The sequence below is a fragment of the Lissotriton helveticus genome, chromosome 3_1 (genome assembly GCF_964261635.1).
Source record: "Lissotriton helveticus chromosome 3_1, aLisHel1.1, whole genome shotgun sequence".
Classification (NCBI taxonomy): Eukaryota; Metazoa; Chordata; class Amphibia; order Caudata; family Salamandridae; genus Lissotriton; species Lissotriton helveticus.
This window is the reverse complement of record NC_136061.1, coordinates 588,394,077-588,418,355: the sequence shown is the minus strand read 5'-3', so window position 1 is coordinate 588,418,355 and position 24,279 is coordinate 588,394,077. Positions and strand designations below refer to the sequence as shown.

At 47.3% G+C, this 24,279-nt stretch overlaps 1 protein-coding gene across 1 annotated transcript in view; it reads right to left on the bottom strand.

Annotated features, from left to right (window-relative positions):
• Positions 1 to 24,279, bottom strand: part of UNC80 (unc-80 subunit of NALCN channel complex) — a 2,761,828-nt gene that overhangs the window by 1,361,828 nt on the left and 1,375,721 nt on the right. Inside the window, exon 30 of the mRNA XM_078680564.1 lies at positions 4,182 to 4,320. Within this exon, the coding sequence (XP_078536690.1) occupies positions 4,182 to 4,320 (139 nt within the window). The remainder of the gene's footprint in view (positions 1 to 4,181; positions 4,321 to 24,279) is intronic.

Sequence of the window (24,279 nt, the reverse complement as noted above, 5' to 3'; positions counted from 1 at the left end):
AGGCTGATACAGCTGAGCATGGTGTAGGAGCCGTAGTTTCAAAGCTAAACAAAGAGGGTCTAGTTCAACCTTTTGTCTTTATGAGTACGACTTTACTTCTCAGAGAACACAGGCGAAGCACAATAGAAAGGGAAGCTTTTGCTGTGGTCTGGGCCCTGAAGAAGCTAAGACCCAACTTATTTGGGACGCACTTCCGAGTTTAGACAGAACACACGCCTCTCAGATGGTTAATGCAGATGAGGGGTGAGAATCCTAAACTGTTGAGGCGGTCCATATCCCTACAGGGAATGGGCTTTATTGTATTGTATTGTATTGTATTGTATGTGATATTTATAAAGAGCAGCTATCACCCTACGGGTATCTCGGCACTATCGTACGTGAATCATCAGTCAGTGGAAGATGGCAAAAAGAGTTTCAGAGAGAGAAGCCGTCCCAACTGTCAGGTTCTAGGGAAAAGCCACGTTTTAACCTTTTTCCTAAACTGCAGAAGGTCTTGAAACTGCCTGATTTCCAAAGGAAGGCTGTTCCAAAGTTTGGCAGTGGCAGAGCTGAATGCCCTGCCTCCTGATTTGGCTTTGCGAATTTTCGGAGCTCTCACCAAACAGGCTGTGGAGGAACAGAGACATCTTAATGGAGTATACCACACAAAGGTCTCCTGAAGGGGCTTATGTCCAACCCCATGCAGAGCCTTGAAAACCAAGCAGAGGGACTTAAACGGAATCCTCTGCCTTATTGGTAACCAGTGAAGCTCTGCAAGAGCCAAAGAGCCTGATGAACACCGCGGTTTCGCCAGTGCTAGTTTTGCCACAAAGTTCTGGACTCTTTGGAGACGTTCAACCAAAAATGTTGGGGTCTCCAATAGTAGAGCGTTACAATAGTCCAGCCTGCTGAGAATGATACTTCCAACGACAAACGCCCTGGCTGTCTTAGGCAACAGCGGAAGGATTTTTCTCAAGGCTCTGATCAAGGAAAAACAGTTCCCCACCACCTTATTTACATGTGTTTCTAGGGTTAAGTTATCATCGAGCATAACTCCCAAATTGCGTACTGCTTTGGCTGGAACCAGAGTCGGGGCAGCCTAAGAAGGCCACAAATTGTCAGGAAAAGGGGGAGGAACTTTCCCCATTGTACAGGATAAGACTTCAGTCTTATCTGGATTGCATTGAAGCGAGTTGGCTCTTAGCCAATGAGCAGTGTCATGCATACAGTCATGAAAAGTCGCCAGAGAAATTGACTGATTCCCCTCTAAGGAGAGGAAGAGCTGAGTGTCGTCAGTGTGATTCACCAGATTCACACCATGTGCCTTTATGATTTCAATCAAGGGTCTCATATAGATGTTAAAGAGACTAGGGCTTATCGCCGATCCCTGAGGAACACCATAGTGGACATTGGAGAATTTAGATTGAAACCGCGGGAGAGAAACCGCCTGACACCTGCCGAAAAGATAGGAAAGGAACCATTCTAATGCCGTCCCTGACACCCCGACCTCTTCTAGTTTGGTCAGTAAGATGTCATGGTTGACCGTGTCGAAAGCGGAAGACAGGTTGAGCAAAATAAGAATGCCAGATTGTCCCCTGTCTGCCCGCAATCGAAGGTCATCTAACACGGTCACCAAAGCAGTTACCGACCAAACTGGACATCATGTAACCTAGAGTTGGATTCCAGGAATTGAGACAAAGTTCTGCTGACCAGACGTTCATTGATTTTAATTGGATATGTTAAGAGAGAAATTGGTCTATAGTTACCAGCACAGGTCGGGTCGAGGGTCACTTTTTTTTAAGAGCGGAGTTACCACCGCCCGTTTCCAATAAGCTGGTACTAATCCAGAAGTTAGAGAACTGTTACAAATCTGGCCCAAATTTTGTGTGGGAGAGGATCTAAAGGGAAACCTGATGAAATGGTGGAACTCCGCCCTGGAGCAGAACATGCCAACGTTGATGGTCTTTCCAGATTCTGCCTCCTTACTGATAAGAACTCCCAGGAGGGAGGTCTAATCAGCTGGGGGGACACTGGTTAGACCTGGCATCTTTTGGCATGGTTGCCCCTGTCTTTTTGCCTCTGGCCGCCTGTTTTTGACTGTGTGCTGGACTTAGTTTTTGCTGGCGGCTTTAGGACTTTATCACTGTTGACCAGTGCTAAAGTGCAAGTGCTCCCTGTCTAAAATGTAATAGTATTTGGTTTCCCCATGATTGGCCTATTTGATTTACTAGAACAGTGCACCAGGTGTGCCCAGGTCCTGTAAGCCAAAAACTATTAGTGGGCCTGCAGCACGGATTGTGCCAAGCACATGAGTAGCCACTGCAGTGTCTGTAAGTGCAGTTTTTAACTGCCAAGTCGACTTAGCGAGTACACCTACTTTCCAGTTCCCTTTCGTTCCTTTTTATAAAATGTAAGGCACACCTAAGGTAGGCCCCAGGTTTTCACCACAGCAATGCATATCTCTCCCATGGGTTAGCATTGGAGCTGCCTTTTAACGCTTTATGCGTGTATCTTGCAATTGGGAGCTGATAAAAAGTTTGGTGTCTCTAGACTCACAATTTAAAAATACAACATTTAGTGAAGTTGTTTTTTTTAATTGCAGGTCTGAAAACACCACTTTTTAGAAAGTTAGCATTCTGTGTCTCTGCCTATCTCTGAATACACGTCTGGGTCAGGATGACAGTTGGATTGTTTATGCATTCACTCTAGACAGTCACACAAAGGGAGTTGAGGTATTCCCTGCATATCCTGATGGTCCATTACCAGGCTGATGGATCTTCCTGACCTAGAGTTGTGGGAGTAGCTGACACTTGCACCTGAATAGGGCTGTACCTGTCCCTTCACAAAGAAGTCTCTACTACTCAAAATGGGTATAAGTACTGGACCTCTGACACCATATACTTGGAACACTTCTGGATTGAGGACATTCTGACAGGAAGAAGAGCTGTATTGCTATCAGGAGGGACTGCCACTTTACTGTTTGCTTTGCTGTGCTGGCCTGCTGCTTGCTGTTTCTGTCCGGCGAGTGAAAGGACTGGACTTTGCTTTGTACATCCTGCTTTCCAAGTATCTCCAAGGGCTTGAGTCGAGCTTCCCTCCTGTAGGAAGTCTCAGGGCCTTCAAAGACTTCACCTGCAGCATCTGTGCATTTCTGCTGAGAGCCCTACTCTGCCAAGTGGTGCCAAATACAGTTCCTGGTCCAAGAAGAAACCACACCCCACATCAAATTCGAGCGTGACTTTTGAGCCTTGGTCCCCGCTCAACGCAACAATTGTGACTTGCACCGTAGGCCCCACTGCAGCGCCTCTGAAGAAGCACAACAGGGGAGCCCTGAGTACCGTGTCAGAGAAGTCCACGGCGCCCGACTCCTCTGCAGAACCGGAGGCCCCTTGGGGTGACATCAACACTGCGAGATCTACGCCGCATGGCCTGACTCTTGACACTTCATGGACCCTGTACCAACAGCAGAACCTTACGCCTTACCGCCAAAGCTGCATCACCTCCCCTGGGTCATGCAATGTTCCGAGCACTGAAGTGCCAACAACTGTAAGGAACTGAAGATGCACCAGGCCCCAGCAATGCCTCGCAACGTCTTTATTTTGTTATTCTTTCCAAGATACTGTACCCGGGGTCTGTGCGACTCCATAGCAGGCCAGAGCTCCATCGCGGTTGGCCCCAAACTTTGAAATCCGACTCCATCAGGCAAGTCGTTATAGCCCTAGTCGGAGTGTTGTGTTTCTAAGTGCTGTAACTGCATTTAATCTTTGAGAATTCGTATTTTGATATGTGTATGTGCGTTTTCTTGTTATTGTGGTCTTGTTTCATTCAGAATAATACTCATTATTTTTCAAAACTGTTGTGTAATAATTTTGTAGTGTTTTCACAGTGTCACTGTGTGTTTACAAATACTTTACACATTTCCTCGGAGGAGAAGTCTGACTGCTCTTGCCAAGCTACCAAGGCGGTGAGCACACGTTATTCTGAGTGTAAATTACTTACTCTGCTTAGAATGGGCAAACCACTACCAACCAGAGACCCCATTTCTAACTACTATGTTCTGGGAAGGTAAAATGCCTGCATTATTCCATCAAGAGAATCCTCGCTTGCTATCGCCAGCTGGCATCATCAAGGTTTTTCCAAGATTCACATGGTTCTGAGAAGAGATATGTGAGCATTTTTCTATTAGGAATTCTTTGCTGTACCTGCTGCCCCAGCCATGTGCTCATCCACGCTCAGCAGTAGCTCCCACGCTGCAGGCTGAATGTCACCATACATCTCCTCAGTTAGGATAGGGGCCGCCTTGATCAGTAGAGACAAAGGTGCTGGGGCCATACTCATGACCTGCATAAACAAAACAAATAAGACAGCAACGGTCAAGTCAAGTGTGCACAATGATGTTTCAGGCTAGATTACAGTATGCTAAGTTGTTCATTCTCAGACTATGAATAGACGCTGAGGAATTAAGTTATATCACACATTTTGAGAGTTTCAGTGAGATGAGGTGGAACACAAAGAGGGAATTTGGCCATGTCATGAACCATACAACACGTAGCTTTGACTTAGTGTCATTCTCTCTTTATATCCTCCAACTTCTGCTCAATTCTCCTTTCTCTCAGTATATGACTTACTATACTTCACATTTATAAACCAAATGTCACTGTCTTTCCATATTTTTATCACCTTTCTGTAAGATATTTGCAATAATTATCCAAATGCAGTACACTCTAAAGGCTTTGACGCAAATAAAATGTATACCATAAATACAGCACTGTGTAAACAGAATATGCACAAACATGAATAAATCTTCACAGTTCGTCCAGCATGTGCAGCAGCACATAGTGATTTTTTTCATGAAGTAAAAATATGCACATATTTTAGATGTTAGGTCCCCTTTTTTCTTTATCATATGTGCACAACACTTAACTCACACCCAAACATTCTGCATCCAACAATGACAGAGCACAGACATACTTTCGCTAGCCATTACAAGATGAAACTGGGCGAACAGGTGGTACTGCATATGTGTAATTAGAACACTGAAATGTTGAGACCTCCATTGAAGACAATAAAGTAGCTCAGGGCATACAATGGCTGGTATAACCCCCTGCTTCAACATTCCAATGTTTGTCTTTCTGTTTTTCCCTTTTTTACTAAGAACATTCGACCCTCTGTGGGTAGAGTGCTCTAATAGCATTACAGTCCTTCTGCCTCGGGCCATACTGGTTAAAGGCCCTCCCCCCCCTCCCTTTGAAGTGGGATTCAAAGCCTTTAACAACCAGTATAGCCCTCTGCAGCAGGCTACAAGGATTATATGAAACGTCGTGATGCATCATTATTATAGTGCCATCAGTAAACTTAGCATTTCCATTCCCACCAGTCCCTCAAAGACATGCAAGTGTATTCCTGACCACTCACTAGCAAAGCACTTCCTGATAAAGCTGCTTGGGATAAAGAGAAAACTCATAAATTGGTTCAGTGGGACTCAGCCAGACCTCACAGTCATGGACAAAAAAAAAGCCACAAAGAAGACTTTGCAATAGCATTACAAATATGAATGAGGTTTCCTTTGCACCAACGGAAAATGTATTGAGATACTGTGCGCGATAAAAGCCACCTCATAGCAACGTGTCCCCACTGGGGGAAATAACCAGTCAAATTCCATGCAGATTATGTTTTAGGGAGAATTTCTTCTTAGCCCTTTTGACAATACTCAAAAATTGTTTTTAATCAGTGGAATCTTCCCATTTTAATAAAATAAATATATTGTTTTGCATGGGGGTTAGTTGACCCACAGTGAAAACCCAAATATGTTTGGCAACGTGTAAATAAACCGTAAATAGGGAATTGTTTTCTTATTACGAAAGTTTTATGTTCCTTTTTAATAATGTCTTCTAAGTTGGTAGATAATCTGTAAAATATTTGGTTTGGGAGCAAATGTGACGCCACCCTGAAATGTTTTCAGAAAAAAACAGATGCTTGCAATATGTTCATCTGTCTATATAAGAAGTTATAAAAGGTAGAAGCAATACCGGACCAGATACCCCCACTGGCTTTTTTCCTGAAGCTATTTATTAACTATTACAAGTAACATACAGGTGAGTTATGCTAACCACCTCATACCAAGACACGTGGCAAGGCTTCCCGCAAAACAATAATTACTCCTGAACCGGAGAGAAAAAAACTGTTTCAGAAACACAAGCACACGAGGAGGGGAGGTGGTAGAAACAGAGGATCAACAAACAAGTTACTTACCATAAGGTAACACTTTTTCTGGTAGAGACTATCTAGCCACAGATTCCTTGCCGTAGAATTATTCCCATAGCAAACACAACAAACAAGATGATGGACAGAGTGCTGAAACTTTTCATTCACTCACCCACAGTCACAGATCTGGGTTTAATCCATCGTTCATTTGCTCATTATTGCTCACTACTGGCTTTGCAAATCAGGTTGTACTGTTCCCATGAGGAACAGTGTCAAGACTGATTTGCATATGGCTGGGTCTGACTGGGGTGGCAAAGTGAGCTAAAGAACGATGATGGATTCAACCAAGATCTGTGACTGGGGGTGAGTGTCTGAAAGTTTCAGCGCTCCATCCATCATCTCCTTGTGTTTGCTTTGTTCAGCCTAATTTGTGTCACGGGAACAGACGGGTAGTAACCCTCCCTTAAATGCCACCCTCCCAATGTGGCCAACACACTGGAGAAAGATCGCACTCCGGGGGAAAAGGGAAGGGGATAGGATAAGGAAGATGCTGTCACTGGGGCACCCTGTAGGTCTTGTCTCGCGTGGCTCTGCGCAGCTAGGAAAACAAAGGACACCGTTACACTGGACAGAAGGCGATGCTAGACAAATACGTATAATGTGAACTATGGTATCACTCACTGGATGCCCCACAGCGTTTGATGCTGGAACCACGGTGGGAGGGATGGACGCCGTGTAAGAACACCTGTGATGTTCCTCTGGCTGTTACTGCACAGAACTCAGAGGAAGGCGCGGTTAATCGGGCGTATGCAAGGCGACGCTGTGCTTACTGCAAACCCCACAGTGTCGGATTAGTTTCTTGCCGGGCCGGGTTTGTAGACCGGGAGAAGTACACCGGCACTTTAAACAAACAAGGTCAAAGGAAACAAATAATCGAAACAGTGTGTATAGCACGGCCGTGCTAGACTTGGTCTTACCTCCAAAAGTCAGAGGGAAGGCAAGCGCCCGCGGTCTCAGCTGCGGTGTCCAAAGTAGCGGGAAGGCAAGCGTCCGCGGTATCAGCTGCGGTGTCTGAAGTAGTGGGAAGGCAAGCGTCCGCGGTATCAGCTGCGGTGTCCAAAGTAGCGGGAAGGCAAGCATCCGCGGTATCAGCTGCGGTGTCCGAAACTAAGGAAGGTCGGGTTTCAGGCTAGGAAGCACCTCTTACTTCCTGGGAGGCGCTTAAATACCTCTTCCCCATTTGCCGGTTCCGGACTGCTAGAGCCCAGGGCGTTCTGGGAGTAGTAGTGTTGTTGAGACTTCGGAGCCCCGCCTTCTGTTTGCTGCTCAGAATCGCTACAATTTGGCAGGGTATGCCCAGACATGGGTCCCTTGCTTACTTTGCCACTGTATTCAAGCAAGCCTGGCTGATGAGGGGTGTTACCCTGAAACCGGTCCTAGGGATGCTTGTTTCCAGTCCAGTGAAGACCTGGCTTGGCAGTTCGGGCTGGACTGTTCCCATGAGGAACAGGGTCAAGACTGATATGCATATGGCTGGGTCTGAACTGGGGTGGCGAAGTAAGCCAAAGAAAGATGATGGTTTCAACCCAGATGTGTGATTGGGGGTGAGGGACTGAAAAGTTTCAGCGCTCCTTCCATCATCTCCTTGTGTTTGCTTTGTTCACTCTAAGTTGGCAGGATATGCCCAAATGTGGGTCCCTTGCTCACTTTGCCACTGGATTCAATCTAGCCTTGCTGATGAGGCGTGCTACCCCGAAACCGGTCCCAGGATGCTTGTTTATAGTCCAGGGAAGACCTGTCTTGGCAGTTCGGGCTGGACTGTTCCCATGAAGAACAGGGTCAAGACTGATTTGCATATGGCTGGGTCTGAACTGGGGTGGCAAAGTGAGCTTAAGAACGATGATGGATTCAATCCAGAACTGTGACTGGGGTGGGTGTCTGAAAAGTTTCAGCACTCAGTTCATCACCTCCTTGTGTTTGCATAGTCTACTTACCCCAAAGGGTGAGTGCACCCCCTATATGACCACTTCCTGGTGATAGTGGGCATAAAACTGACCCAGAGTTCCTAGTTTCATCAAATTAAAAATGGTAAAACTTTTACTTGGCTGTCCACTTCAGGTGCCCCACCTTAGGGGTGTGCATCAGCTGAAAGTGTAATAGGCTTTCTGACTAACTAATTTTCCACCTGCTTTGGTGCCAAATCGGCCTCATGGCAGGGGGTTGTGTTCCCCTGGTCTGGGGGGAAGCTATTGTACAATATCTAAGGCGGCAGAGACTTTAATGCCTCTGGCCTTGAAATGCTAATTCACTAGCTATCTTGTTGTAGGTGGTGTGAACACCTCCCTCCGAAGCAGGCTTAGTTTCTGGCCTCTGAGAGCATGGGCTCTCACCAACAGGGGGTCAGAAACTCAACTGTGGTGACAGGCTGGATGATACCAGTCAGCCAGCACACTTGAGAACCAGGAGGATTTCAGGGGACACTTCTAAGGTGACCTCTGGGTGCATGTCATAATAAATATAGTACTGGCCATCAGTACAGATTTATTAAGACAAACACCATTTGTTTAAGTGCAGTCATCATGTAGCTGGATAACTCGTAATGACCAGTCCCAAAAAATGTCCTTAAGAGGGCTGCCTGATCACTTGTAATATCTAGTAATTGAACTAGACATCACAAAGTGTACCTGCTCATGCAGAGGCACCCTTACATGTAATGTAATGCCCACTGCCTTACTGCCTTAGGGCTCTAAGGCCTGCTGTAGGGGTGACTTACATATAGTATATGCAGTGTAACTTTGCCATAGAATGTTTTCAAAATGGTGTGCACCATTCTACGCATTCTACAATGGCAGTCTGCCTGCAGGTTTTTATGTGGGTCCCTTTGTGTGGCATAATACATGCTGCAGCCCATAGGGAACCTGTTTAGTACCAATGTTCTGGGTACCAGGGATAACATTTACTAGGGACTTACAGGGGTGCTAAAATCCTTGCTAATTGTGATACAATTCGACATTTACAATGTTTTAAGGGAACAAGCACTGGCACTGGGGGCCTGGTTAGTAGGGATCCAGTGCGCCTACACTCAAAAAGCATCAGTACTTTGGCCAAAAATAGAGGGGCATCTGCATGGTTAGTCCCAGGCCCGTGTTCCACTGTGAAGTCTATTCCCTGTAGAGAGACTGACCACCTCAACAATTTAGCATTTTCCCCTTTCATTTGTATCCGTCATCCGAGAGGCCTGTGGTTAGTTTAAGTTTGTACAAAGAAGTAAGTATCAGGTACCAAACTACAGCAAAGGCTTCCATAACAATAGCACTTCAACGCTGTTCTTTGGGGAGAACCCACCTTCTAATAAAAGTAATAGGCTGGTCCTGACCATCATTGTTGGTCTGTGATAGGACTGCACCTATCCCATATTCAGAGGCATATGCCTGCACAATGAACTGCTTTGTATAATCTGGAGCTTATAGAAAGGGTGCCATGCACATTGCTTCCTTCAGAGTGTCAAAACCCGTTTGACAGCTCACTGTCCAGTTTACTTTCTTGGGTTGTTTCTTGGAGATCAGTTCTTAGAGCAGTGCCACAATACTACCATATCTCATCACAAACCTCTTGTAGAACCCAGTCAAGCCGAGGAATGCTCTGACTTGAGAGTTTGGGTGGTTGGAGCCTCCAAGTCCAGAGTAGTATGGACATTGAGCTGTAAAAGTTGAACTTGGCCTCGACCTACAAAGTGGTTCAAGTATACAACTTGGCCATGCCCTATCTGTCATGTGCTTGCCTTGATAGTGACTCAATTCAGAGCCTTAAGGACCTTCCCAAGGTGGATCAGGTGTTTCTGCCAGGTGAAGCTATAGACAGCAATATCATCAAGGCAAACTACACTAAAAGACTACAGCTCAGCCAGGATTTTGTTCATCAACCTCTGGAAGGCAGCAAGGCATTTTTTAAACCAAAAGGCATTACAATAAACTAGTAATGTACATCTGGGGTCGAGAATGCTGATTTTTCTTTGGCTCTTGTGATGAGACCAATCTGACAGTTCACTGATGTCAAATCAAAGGTACTGGGAAACTTGGCTGCACCCAAGTTAACCTGTTCATCAGCCCTTGGAATAGGTTGTGCATCTGTCTTAGTGACAGCATTGAGACCTGTGGTCCACACAACACCTCAACTCTGGTTTACCTCCCTTGGAATGAGGTTTGGGGTCAAAGACCACTGGGCTGGCCCAGGGACTCTCAGAGAGTTCAATCACCGCTAACTCCACATCTTGCTGACTTCAGCTCTGCTGCCTTCTATGACTTGATCAGCCTGACTGTACATTTTGTTTTTGACAATTATGCTGTCCCCATTGTTCACATCATCTGTACACCAAGTTGTCTGACCAGGGGTCAAATACAAGAGTTCAGCATACTGCCCCAGGGCTTGCCTGCAGTGAGTTTTCTGTTGGGCAGTGAAGGAGTCTGAAAGACAACTCCCTCAACAGACCCATCGTTAGAGCTGTTTAAGAGGAGGTACATTTCAATCTCTTCTTCCTGATCCTCATCAGTGACCATCAGCATGGTCACTTCAGCCCTGCCATGAAAAGATTTCAGGTGATTCACATGGATGACCCTGTGGGGGATCCTGCAAGTCCCTAGGTCTACCATGTAAGTAACCTCCCCTTTTCTTTCTAGGATAGGGTAGGGACCAATGCATTTATCCCGGAGGACCCAAAGTGCCACAGGATCTAAAACCCATACCTTCTCTCCCAGCTGAAACCCAACCAGTGCAGCCTTTTGGTCAATCCATTGCTTCAGGAGCTCTTGGTTGGCTTCATTCCACACTCAGTGATCCTGGAACGAAGACCAAGCACATAATCCACAATGTCAAGTTTGGGCTCTTTGAGAGGCTTATCCCAACCTTTCCTCATAAGACTCAGTGGTCCCCTAACAGGATGGCGAAAGCAAATGTCAAAGGGACCTAAGTCCACTTCTTTCTATGGCACCTCTCTGTAGGGGAAAAGGAGGCATGACAAAAGGACATCCCCTCTCCTTCTGTGTTTGTCAGGGAGTCCCATGATCATACCTCTGGTGGTATTGTTAAATCACTCAACTAGCCCATTGGTTTGTGGGTGATATGTATGTATGTATGTATGTATTTGAGCTTGTAAAGCGCACTGCTACCCGTAGGTTTCCTGGAGCTGTGTAACGCTGGGGAACCCGTCCTGGCTTTCCCTGTGGGATGCTCCCTGCTGGGAGTCCCCAAGGTGGAGCCAAGCATCCCCGGCGTTGATGGGGCCGTTGTGGAGATTAGGCAAGCTAATGCCCAGAGTTGCCGAGTGGGACCCCTGATTAGAGTAGGCACCGAAGCGAGAATTATCGAGTCCGCTGACCCAGGTCCACAACCCTGCCGCGTCGGGAATTGAACCCTGGTCCTGGGCTGACTTCTGCTCCCGGGTCTGCCGCCTCTAACCAGTGATACAGAAAAGGGGGTGGTGATGAACAGAGTGTCTGAATTAAGCAGACCACTCTTACCCAGTCCAAAGATCAGGGCTTGATCCATCACCGTTATTTATCTCACTGCCCCATCCCAGCTCAGAACCTGGCTATATGCAAATTAGTCTGTCCCTGGCCCAGTGCATCATGGGAACAGGGCAGACCAAACTACCAAGCCAATTCTTCACCAGAAAGGAGACAAGCTACCGGGGACCGGTTTCTGGCATTTCAGCCTCTTCGGCCCGGCTTGCTTGAATCCTGATGGAGCAGTGAGAAAGGGACTCATGTCTGAGTATACCCTGCCACACCTATAGTGGCCAAAAACGATACAGAAAAGGGGATGGTGATGAACAGAGTGTCTGAATTAAGCAGACCACTCTTACCCAGTCCAAAGATCAGGGCTTGATCCATCACCGTTATTTATCTCACTGCCCCATCCCAGCTCAGAACCTGGCTATATGCAAATTAGTCTGTCCCTGGCCCAGTGCATCATGGGAACAGGGCAGACCAAACTACCAAGCCAATTCTTCACCAGAAAGGAGACAAGCTACCGGGGACCGGTTTCTGGCATTTCAGCCTCTTCGGCCCGGCTTGCTTGAATCCTGATGGAGCAGTGAGAAAGGGACTCATGTCTGAGTATACCCTGCCACACCTATAGTGGCCAAAAACGATACAGAAAAGGGGGTGGTGATGAACAGAGTGTCTGAATTAAGCAGACCACTCTTACCCAGTCCAAAGATCAGGGCTTGATCCATCACCGTTATTTATCTCACTGCCCCATCCCAGCTCAGAACCTGGCTATATGCAAATTAGTCTGTCCCTGGCCCAGTGCATCATGGGAACAGGGCAGACCAAACTACCAAGCCAATTCTTCACCAGAAAGGAGACAAGCTACCGGGGACCGGTTTCTGGCATTTCAGCCTCTTCGGCCCGGCTTGCTTGAATCCTGATGGAGCAGTGAGAAAGGGACTCATGTCTGAGTATACCCTGCCACACCTATAGTGGCCAAAAACGATACAGAAAAGAGGGTGGTGATGAACAGAGTGTCTGAATTAAGCAGACCACTCTTACCCAGTCCAAAGATCAGGGCTTGATCCATCACCGTTATTTATCTCACTGCCCCATCCCAGCTCAGAACCTGGCTATATGCAAATTAGTCTGTCCCTGGCCCAGTGCATCATGGGAACAGGGCAGACCAAACTACCAAGCCAATTCTTCACCAGAAAGGAGACAAGCTACCGGGGACCGGTTTCTGGCATTTCAGCCTCTTCGGCCCGGCTTGCTTGAATCCTGATGGAGCAGTGAGAAAGGGACTCATGTCTGAGTATACCCTGCCACACCTATAGTGGCCAAAAACGATACAGAAAAGGGGGTGGTGATGAACAGAGTGTCTGAATTAAGCAGACCACTCTTACCCAGTCCAAAGATCAGGGCTTGATCCATCACCGTTATTTATCTCACTGCCCCATCCCAGCTCAGAACCTGGCTATATGCAAATTAGTCTGTCCCTTGCCCAGTGCATCATGGGAACAGGGCAGACCAAACTACCAAGCCAATTCTTCACCAGAAAGGAGACAAGCTACCGGGGACCGGTTTCTGGCATTTCAGCCTCTTCGGCCCGGCTTGCTTGAATCCTGATGGAGCAGTGAGAAAGGGACTCATGTCTGAGTATACCCTGCCACACCTATAGTGGCCAAAAACGATACAGAAAAGGGGGTGGTGATGAACAGTGTCCATCAGGATTCAAGCAACCCGGGCCGACGACGCCTGAAATGGCAGAAACCGGTCCCCGGAAGCTTGTTTCCTTCCCAGTACAAGAATTGGCTTGGTAGTTTGGTTTGCCCTGTTCCCATCATCCACTGGGACAGGAACAGACTCATTTGCATATAGCCAAGTTCTGAGCTGGGATGGTGCAGTGAGCTAAAAAACGGTGATGGATCAAGCCCTGATCTTTGGACTGGGTAAGAGTGGTCTGCTTAATTCAGGCACTCTGTTCATCACCACCCCCTTTTCTGAATCATTTTGTCCACCATAAGCGTGGAAGGGTATACTCAGATGTGAGTCCCTTGCTCATTGCACCATCAGGATTCAAGCAAGCCGGGCCGACGACGCCTGAAATGGCAGAAACCGGTCCCCGGAAGCTTGTTTCCTTCCCAGTACAAGAATTGGATTGGTAGTTTGGTTTGCCCTGTTTCCATCATGCACTGGGACAGGAACAGACTAATTTGCATATGGCCAAGTTCTGAGCTGGGATGGTGCAGTGAGCTAAAAAACGGTGATGGATCAAGCCCTGATCTTTGGACTGGGTAAGAGTGGTCTGCTTAATTCAGGCACTCTGTTCATCACCACCCCCTTTTCTGAATCATTTTGTCCACCATAAGCGTGGAAGGGTATACTCAGATGTGAGTCCCTTGCTCATTGCACCATCAGGATTCAAGCAAGCCGGGCCGACGACGCCTGAAATGGCAGAAACCGGTCCCCGGAAGCTTGTTTCCTTCCCAGTACAAGAATTGGATTGGTAGTTTGGTTTGCCCTGTTCCCATCATGCACTGGGACAGGAACAGACTAATTTGCATATAGCCAAGTTCTGAGCTGGGATGGTGCAGTGAGCTAAAAAACGGTGATGGATCAAGCCCTGATCTTTGGACTGGGTAAGAGTGGTCTGCTTAATTCAGGCACTCTGTTCATCACCACCCCCTTTTCTGAATCATTTTGTCCACCATAAGCGTGGAAGGGTATACTCAGATGTGAGTCCCTTGCTCATTGCACCATCAGGATTCAAGCAAGCCGGGCCGACGACGCCTGAAATGGCAGAAACCGGTCCCCGGAAGCTTGTTTCCTTCCCAGTACAAGAATTGGATTGGTAGTTTGGTTTGCCCTGTTCCCATCATGCACTGGGACAGGAACAGACTAATTTGCATATAGCCAAGTTCTGAGCTGGGATGGTGCAGTGAGCTAAAAAACGGTGATGGATCAAGCCCTGATCTTTGGACTGGGTAAGAGTGGTCTGCTTAATTCAGGCACTCTGTTCATCACCACCCCCTTTTCTGAATCATTTTGTCCACCATAAGCGTGGAAGGGTATACTCAGATGTGAGTCCCTTGCTCATTGCACCATCAGGATTCAAGCAAGCCGGGCCGACGACGCCTGAAATGGCAGAAACCGGTCCCCGGAAGCTTGTTTTCTTCCCAGTACAAGAATTGGATTGGTAGTTTGGTTTGCCCTGTTCCCATCATGCACTGGGACAGGAACAGACTAATTTGCATATAGCCAAGTTCTGAGCTGGGATGGTGCAGTGAGCTAAAAAACGGTGATGGATCAAGCCCTGATCTTTGGACTGGGTAAGAGTGGTCTGCTTAATTCAGGCACTCTGTTCATCACCACCCCCTTTTCTGAATCATTTTGTCCACCATAAGCGTGGAAGGGTATACTCAGATGTGAGTCCCTTGCTCATTGCACCATCAGGATTCAAGCAAGCCGGGCCGACGACGCCTGAAATGGCAGAAACCGGTCCCCGGAAGCTTGTTTCCTTCCCAGTACAAGAATTGGCTTGGTAGTTTGGTTTGCCCTGTTCCCATCATGCACTGGGACAGGAACAGACTCATTTGCATATAGCCAAGTTCTGAGCTGGGATGGTGCAGTGAGCTAAAAAACGGTGATGGATCAAGCCCTGATCTTTGGACTGGGTAAGAGTGGTCTGCTTAATTCAGGCACTCTGTTCATCACCACCCCCTTTTCTGAATCCTTTTGTCCACCATAAGCGTGGAAGGGTATACTCAGATGTGAGTCCCTTGCTCATTGCACCATCAGGATTCAAGCAAGCCGGGCCGACGACGCCTGAAATGGCAGAAACCGGTCCCCGGAAGCTTGTTTCCTTCCCAGTACAAGAATTGGATTGGTAGTTTGGTTTGCCCTGTTCCCATCATGCACTGGGACAGGAACAGACTAATTTGCATATAGCCAAGTTCTGAGCTGGGATGGTGCAGTGAGCTAAAAAACGGTGATGGATCAAGCCCTGATCTTTGGACTAGGTAAGAGTGGTCTGCTTAATTCAGGCACTCTGTTCATCACCACCCCCTTTTCTGAATCATTTTGTCCACCATAAGCGTGGAAGGGTATACTCAGATGTGAGTCCCTTGCTCATTGCACCATCAGGATTCAAGCAAGCCGGGCCGACGACGCCTGAAATGGCAGAAACCGGTCCCCGGAAGCTTGTTTCCTTCCCAGTACAAGAATTGGATTGGTAGTTTGGTTTGCCCTGTTCCCATCATGCACTGGGACAGGAACAGACTAATTTGCATATAGCCAAGTTCTGAGCTGGGATGGTGCAGTGAGCTAAAAAACGGTGATGGATCAAGCCCTGATCTTTGGACTGGGTAAGAGTGGTCTGCTTAATTCAGGCACTCTGTTCATCACCACCCCCTTTTCTGAATCATTTTGTCCACCATAAGCGTGGAAGGGTATACTCAGATGTGAGTCCCTTGCTCATTGCACCATCAGGATTCAAGCAAGCCGGGCCGACGACGCCTGAAATGGCAGAAACCGGTCCCCGGAAGCTTGTTTCCTTCCCAGTACAAGAATTGGATTGGTAGTTTGGTTTGCCCTGTTCCCATCATGCACTGGGACAGGAACAGACTAATTTGCATATAGCCAAGTTCTGAGCTGGGATGGTGCAGTGAGCTAAAAAACGGTGATGGATCAAGCCCTGATCTTTGGACTGGGTAAGAGTGGTCTGCTTAATTCAGGCACTCTGTTCATCACCACCCCCTTTTCTGAATCATTTTGTCCACCATAAGCGTGGAAGGGTATACTCAGATGTGAGTCCCTTGCTCATTGCACCATCAGGATTCAAGCAAGCCGGGCCGACGACGCCTGAAATGGCAGAAACCGGTCCCCGGAAGCTTGTTTCCTTCCCAGTACAAGAATTGGATTGGTAGTTTGGTTTGCCCTGTTCCCATCATGCACTGGGACAGGAACAGACTAATTTGCATATAGCCAAGTTCTGAGCTGGGATGGTGCAGTGAGCTAAAAAACGGTGATGGATCAAGCCCTGATCTTTGGACTGGGTAAGAGTGGTCTGCTTAATTCAGGCACTCTGTTCATCACCACCCCCTTTTCTGAATCATTTTGTCCACCATAAGCGTGGAAGGGTATACTCAGATGGGAGTCCCTTGCTCATTGCACCATCAGGATTCAAGCAAGCCGGGCCGACGACGCCTGAAATGGCAGAAACCGGTCCCCGGAAGCTTGTTTTCTTCCCAGTACAAGAATTGGATTGGTAGTTTGGTTTGCCCTGTTCCCATCATGCACTGGGACAGGAACAGACTAATTTGCATATAGCCAAGTTCTGAGCTGGGATGGTGCAGTGAGCTAAAAAACGGTGATGGATCAAGCCCTGATCTTTGGACTGGGTAAGAGTGGTCTGCTTAATTCAGGCACTCTGTTCATCACCACCCCCTTTTCTGAATCATTTTGTCCACCATAAGCGTGGAAGGGTATACTCAGATGTGAGTCCCTTGCTCATTGCACCATCAGGATTCAAGCAAGCCGGGCCGACGACGCCTGAAATGGCAGAAACCGGTCCCCGGAAGCTTGTTTCCTTCCCAGTACAAGAATTGGCTTGGTAGTTTGGTTTGCCCTGTTCCCATCATGCACTGGGACAGGAACAGACTCATTTGCATATAGCCAAGTTCTGAGCTGGGATGGTGCAGTGAGCTAAAAAACGGTGATGGATCAAGCCCTGATCTTTGGACTGGGTAAGAGTGGTCTGCTTAATTCAGGCACTCTGTTCATCACCACCCCCTTTTCTGAATCATTTTGTCCACCATAAGCGTGGAAGGGTATACTCAGATGTGAGTCCCTTGCTCATTGCACCATCAGGATTCAAGCAAGCCGGGCCGACGACGCCTGAAATGGCAGAAACCGGTCCCCGGAAGCTTGTTTCCTTCCCAGTACAAGAATTGGATTGGTAGTTTGGTTTGCCCTGTTCCCATCATGCACTGGGACAGGAACAGACTAATTTGCATATATCCAAGCTCTGAGCTGGGATGGTGCAGTGAGCTAAAAAACGGTGATGGATCAAGCCCTGATCTTTGGACTGGGTAAGAGTGGTCTGCTTAATTCAGGCACTCTGTTCATCACCACCCCCTTTTCTGAATCATTTTGTCCACCATAAGCGTGGAAGGGTATACTCAGATGTGAGTCCCTTGCTCATTGCACCATCAGGATTCAAGCAAGCCGGGCCGACGACGCCTGAAATGGCAGAAACCGGTCCCCGGAAGCTTGTTTCCTTCCCAGTACAAGAATTGGATTGGTAGTTTGGTTTGCCCTGTTCCCATCATGCACTGGGACAGGAACAGACTAATTTGCATATAGCCAAGTTCTGAGCTGGGATGGTGCAGTGAGCTAAAAAACGGTGATGGATCAAGCCCTGATCTTTGGACTGGGTAAGAGTGGTCTGCTTAATTCAGGCACTCTGTTCATCACCACCCCCTTTTCTGAATCATTTTGTCCACCATAAGCGTGGAAGGGTATACTCAGATGTGAGTCCCTTGCTCATTGCACCATCAGGATTCAAGCAAGCCGGGCCGACGACGCCTGAAATGGCAGAAACCGGTCCCCGGAAGCTTGTTTCCTTCCCAGTACAAGAATTGGATTGGTAGTTTGGTTTGCCCTGTTCCCATCATGCACTGGGACAGGAACAGACTAATTTGCATATAGCCAAGTTCTGAGCTGGGATGGTGCAGTGAGCTAAAAAACGGTGATGGATCAAGCCCTGATCTTTGGACTGGGTAAGAGTGGTCTGCTTAATTCAGGCACTCTGTTCATCACCACCCCCTTTTCTGAATCATTTTGTCCACCATAAGCGTGGAAGGGTATACTCAGATGTGAGTCCCTTGCTCATTGCACCATCAGGATTCAAGCAAGCCGGGCCGACGACGCCTGAAATGGCAGAAACCGGTCCCCGGAAGCTTGTTTCCTTCCCAGTACAAGAATTGGATTGGTAGTTTGGTTTGCCCTGTTCCCATCATGCACTGGGACAGGAACAGACTAATTTGCATATAGCCAAGTTCTGAGCTGGGATGGTGCAGTGAGCTAAAAAACGGTGATGGATCAAGCCCTGATCTTTGGACTGGGTAAGAGTGGTCTGCTTAATTCAGGCACTCTGTTCATCACCACCCCCTTTTCTGAATCATTTTGTCCACCATAAGCGTGGAAGGGTATACTCAGATGTGAGTCCCTTGCTCATTGCACCATCAGGATTCAAGCAAGCCGGGCCGACGACGCCTGAAATGGCAGAAACCGGTCCCCGGAAGCTTGTTTCCTTCCCAGTACAAGAATTGGATTGGTAGTTTGGTTTGCCCTGTTCCCATCATGCACTGGGACAGGAACAGACTAATTTGCATATAGCCAAGTTCTGAGCTGGGATGGTGCAGTGAGCTAAAAAACGGTGATGGATCAAGCCCTGATCTTTGGACTGGGTAAGAGTGGTCTGCTTAATTCAGGCACTCTGTTCATCACCACCCCCTTTTCTGCCTCTAACCAGTGAGCCACACTCATAGGGTAGTGAACTTAAAAGTGACACCACATTCATTCCACATTGATTTTAGGTAAGCAGGCATGAAGTTACTACCTTTGTCTAAAATATCCTTATAGGGAAACCCACTCTAGTAAAAATATTTAAGAAGGACCCTGGCAACTTAAGGAGCAGTGATAGTCCTAAGGGGAATTGTTTCAGGATATTTGGTGGCATGATCCATTAGCACCTGTATAAATATGCTTCCTGATGCTGTTTGAGGGTCAAGGAGACCAACAATATCAATCCCTGCCATTTCAAAGGAAACCCCAACCACTGGTAGTGAAATTAAGGGGACCTCTGGCTTGCTACTTGTCTTGCCACTGGCTTGACTGTCAATGCTGGAGCTGCAGACAACTTCATTTTCTAGAATATACCTGGTCAGTAGAAGTGGGTGACTAACCTACTCTAAGTTTCAGTCCGGCCAAGATGTCCAGCTAGGGAGATGTCATATGCTACGGTGAGTAGGACCTCTCTGTATTGCTAGGGCACTACCACCCCCCCAGTGGCACCAGGTTTGGTGTCTCTGGCTTCAGTATACAGGAGTTCCCCCTATCAATAGGCCCTGTGGGAGTCACTGACATCTTCTTTTTCCTGGTCAGTAGCTTGCTGTCTCAGGTTCTCAAGAGTGGGAAATGTCCGCTGTCCCTGGCAAAGATAGTCCATACAGGCTCCCCCTGGCCCTGGGAGCTCCGCCATGCAATTCCCAAGCTCCTGAGGCTCCGTTCCCTCAAGGGCTGACAGGTCTTCTCCCTGAGAATAGGGTACCTGAGTTTGTGTCTTCTCCGAAGTTGGTTTCCCAGACTTCTTGCCTTTTCTCTTGGAGGATTTGGGCAATTATTCCAGACTCCAATACCTCTTTTTCACTATGGGCTTTGCTTTGTGCTCTTGTTTTCACACACACCCATTCAGGTATTCCCAGCATGGCCATATGGGTTCTAATCTCTACCTCAGCCCATGCTGAAGTCTCCAGGTCATTACCTAGCAGACATTCTACTGGAATTGCAGAGGACCCAACCACCTTCTTTTGGCCAGTAACTCTTCCCCTTTCCAAGGTCACCATACCCATGGGATGAACCTTGACAATGTTATCAGCATTGACAACTGGATATGTCTGACCAGTAAAGTACTGTTCTGAGGATATCCGTTTTTTAGTCATCATGGTGACACGTCCACCTGTATCCCTCAGTACTTCTAGTTCAACCCATTTGCTATGTGGCTTTTGACTGCATTTCTCCAGGTTACTGGGCCAGACAGCCAGGGTAGCTATACCCACCCCTCTCCCCTAGATTAGAGTAGCTTCAGTGTGCTCTGTGACCTGGTCAGGGCACACCAAGTATCCCAACTGGAGACTAAAAACTCCTGAAGGTGTTTAACTAGTAGAAGCTTTTTTGGGGTGGGAAGAGTCCCCAGTTTGGCAATCATTCAGCTTGAAGAGATGGCGCCAAGCCTTCTTGGGATCCCAGTTTGTACCCTGGTACCCATCCTTTGATAGGAAAGTGTCTCACGGCCCACCATCCTGAACAGGTTTTTGGGGGGCTTTAGACGACTCTTTGGGATTTCCCCTTTGTATCCCACATCTTTCACTTGGAGTTTGAGGGGAGCAGAGATCCCTTTCTTTTGGTCACCCCCACCGTCGATCTTTCTGGACACCCTTGTTTTGACTAATTTGTGAGCCTTCTTCCCCAGATCTTGTGGAGAGACCAACCATAAATCTACTAAGTTCAATCACTCAACAGTTGCTCTTTAATTATCAAGCTATAGAGGCCTTAAAAGTCTTATACCTTACTGCCTTTTAACCAGCCACCTCTTGTTTTCACTGAGAAGTTCACAAAATCTACCCAGGACTGACTCAACATTTTTTGAGTCTCTCTAAACTCAATCCTGTACACCTCAATGGTAAGTCCAAAGCCCTCAATCAGGGTATCCTTCATGAGGTCATAGGACTGAGCATCTTCCTCATCCAGTGTCAGGAGGCTATCACTGCACTTTCCTGAGATTAACTCCTACAGTAGAGAGCTGTAGTGTCTCTGGTTTAATTTCCTCATTTTACAAGTCATCTCAAAGGTTATAAACCATTGTTTTATATCATTACCCTCGCCATATTTGGTGACAATCCTTTTGGGGATTCTGGGATCAAAAGCTTCCTCTCTCTCTCTCTCTCTCCATTTAGTTTGATGCTGCCACCACTCATGGGTTCTAGACCCATCTCAGCCCTTTCTTTCTCTATAGTTAGGATTTTGGCTTCAAGGGCTGCTCTTCCGGCTAGTCTTTCAAGAATTTCTTCTTCTTCAATTAGCTTTTCTCTGAATCTGGAGTTGCCTGGCCTACCCACAGATGGGGAAGGTACTCAGAGTAAACTCTTAGGGTAGTTTCTATTTGGGGGGGGACAGTCTCCTGGAGTACTGTTCCCCACAGTCATGGTCACTGTCCACCTCCCCCTTTAGAGGGGTGAAATGATTGTAAGGTTGAATCAGCTATAGTAAACTCTGCAAGCAGCTCCTGTAGCTGTGCTTTTGTAGTGTGTGAGCCAGTTTTGATTTTGCAGGCTCTACAGAGGTTCCTTAACTGCTTCATACTAAGCTGCAGATAAAGGGTCACTTTGAGCTCCTGGACTATGCCCCCTGGGCCAGACATTTTTAGCACAGTTAGGACCTTTTTCTAAAAATCTATAAAAATGTCTAAAATACTTAAGGCCTAAATGACTAGTATATATTTGAAATCTCTAATGTATTAGACTGGGGGACTTAACGCAAAGTCCTAACAGTTAGAATGAGAAAAAAAATCAAAAATGTTAACATTTGCACAAATATTTTTGACAACTGTCAACTGTGGATTTCTTCGTGGAATCACCTATTGACCAACTGGTATCTGCAAATCTAATGTGTTGTGCCCCACCGCTGATCCACCAATATAGTAAGATGCCTTTTTATGAGGTAGTGCCAATGTAAGGGCACACCATACAAAAAGTACAGATGACCCATATTGGCGTATGGCACTTAAATTAATAATCCCAAGTGCTCTATTTGTTTTAGTGTGGTCAAGCAGCTTAGGCTTATCAGAGGGTGGTGTTAAGCATTTGTTAAACACACAGAGTGAATAAATAAACACAAACTCTAAGAAATTCAAGACCACTTCAGAAAAATAACAGATTTTATATAATTTTAGACACCATCGGAATCAGGTAAGCACTTTCAGAGTAAAATATTTTTGTAGAGTAGAAAAATACAGTTGAATAATGGTTTTAACGTATGAGCACTGAATGTGATAATGTTATCCTATGGGAGAAAGATACACAGCATATATATACTTGCAAGCGTGTTTGGACATAAGGTGCTTAGGGGCCAAGGTCCAATAAATCACCAGCAGTTCGGTTTTACCTGCCTTGTTTGTCCAGGTGCAGAGGTTCTGGTCGCATTAGTAGCCCCAAGCACTACACAGTAAAGTCTAAGGAGAAGTACCAGCAAAAAGAAAGGCTGCAAGTGAGAACTTGGGGAAAAGTCCAGCAGAACCCAAAGGGGGGCTGGTCTCTTGAGGATCCCTGAAGCACAGGGACACAGTCAGTTAACGTGAACCCGGGTTGGTCGGTCTCGAGTGCAGAGGTGTTTTGTCTGGCGGGTCGCTATAATTAGAGGTTCTCACTTGGCGACCTGGAGTGGAAGAGAAAACAGGACAGCAGGGCCATCCTGAATGAAGACCTTGTGGATCCTGAAGTCCCACAATGGCAGGTCGTGATTGGAGTTAGTGGTGTGTAGACTGAACATGCAACAAGCTTTATCAGTTGAAAGGGCTCTGGTACCCTGGGTATTGGCACTGTAAGGCTTCAGGAGGGGTCAGCAGCTCAAGACTTGGTGAAAGTGACAGGGCTGGCTGGCATCCTGGACTCACAACAACCCCTTCCTGAGGAGCAGGTCCCTCGGCGGACCCGATGGCCAGCACGACAAAGTACAGGGTTAATCCAGTCGGTGACTGCAGATGCAGAGTGATGGCTCATCCACCCAAAGGGAGATGCTGCTTGGTTATTGAAGGTAAGAATAGTCCTCCAAGGGTTTGGGGAGGCTGTTCAACTTCTGGACGAGTCGATGTTTGTGATAGTTGTGGTGCAAGCACTCATGCAGGGTTTGGTGCCAATTTCGGTGCAGGACCTCTGCTCTCAGGTCCTCAGCTCTTCTTTGTCCTTCCTTTGGTTCCCAGTCAATGAATCCAAGTTCCTGGTGTCAGAGGGTGTAACCCCTTAATACTGAATTTAAGGGTGCTTAGGGGAGTGTAGGGTAGTGCTCAATGGTCTACTTACCCCAGGGATGACTAAAACCCCTATATGACACTTCCTAGGGAGAGTGGGTATGAACCTGACCCAGAGTTCCTAGTTTCACTAAATGCAAAATGGTGAAACCCTTCCTTGGCTGTCCTCTTCAGGTGGCCCACCTTAGGGGTGTGCCTAGTCTGAAAGTGTGACAATTCTTCTCTGACTAACTCATTTTTATCCCGCTCTGGTGCCAAATGGGCCTCAGGGCAGGCATTCCCCAGGTCTGCGGGGAAGTTATTGTCACATATTTAAGGCAACAGAGGCTTTGAAGCCTATGACCCTGACATGCTAATTCACTAGCCATCCTGCTGAAGGAGGTCGGGACATCTTCCTCCGGAGCAGGCATTGTTTCTGGTCTCTGAAAGCACTAGCTCTCTCATACAGGGAACCAGAAACTCAACTGTGGTGGCAGGCTGGATGATACCAGTCAGCCTGCACAATAGAGGACTAGTAGGTTTTCACGGGGCAAGGGGATCCATGAATGATTACGGGCTTCCCATGTGAACGGGACGTCGTGTGTCGCGGACTCACCCAAAGTCAGGCAGTGAGGAGCTTAAGGGATCACTCCTTCAAGGCCTTGAGGTGCATGGAGGGACAACCCTTGCACTGCTTGGAGTTGTGTTGAGTAATACCAATTGGGGGTCTGTCACTGAAATTTACCTATGACAGGCCTCACATGGATTGAAACCAAATGGTTTCTTTGGTGAAATTCTCACAGTAAGAGATACAAAATCTCA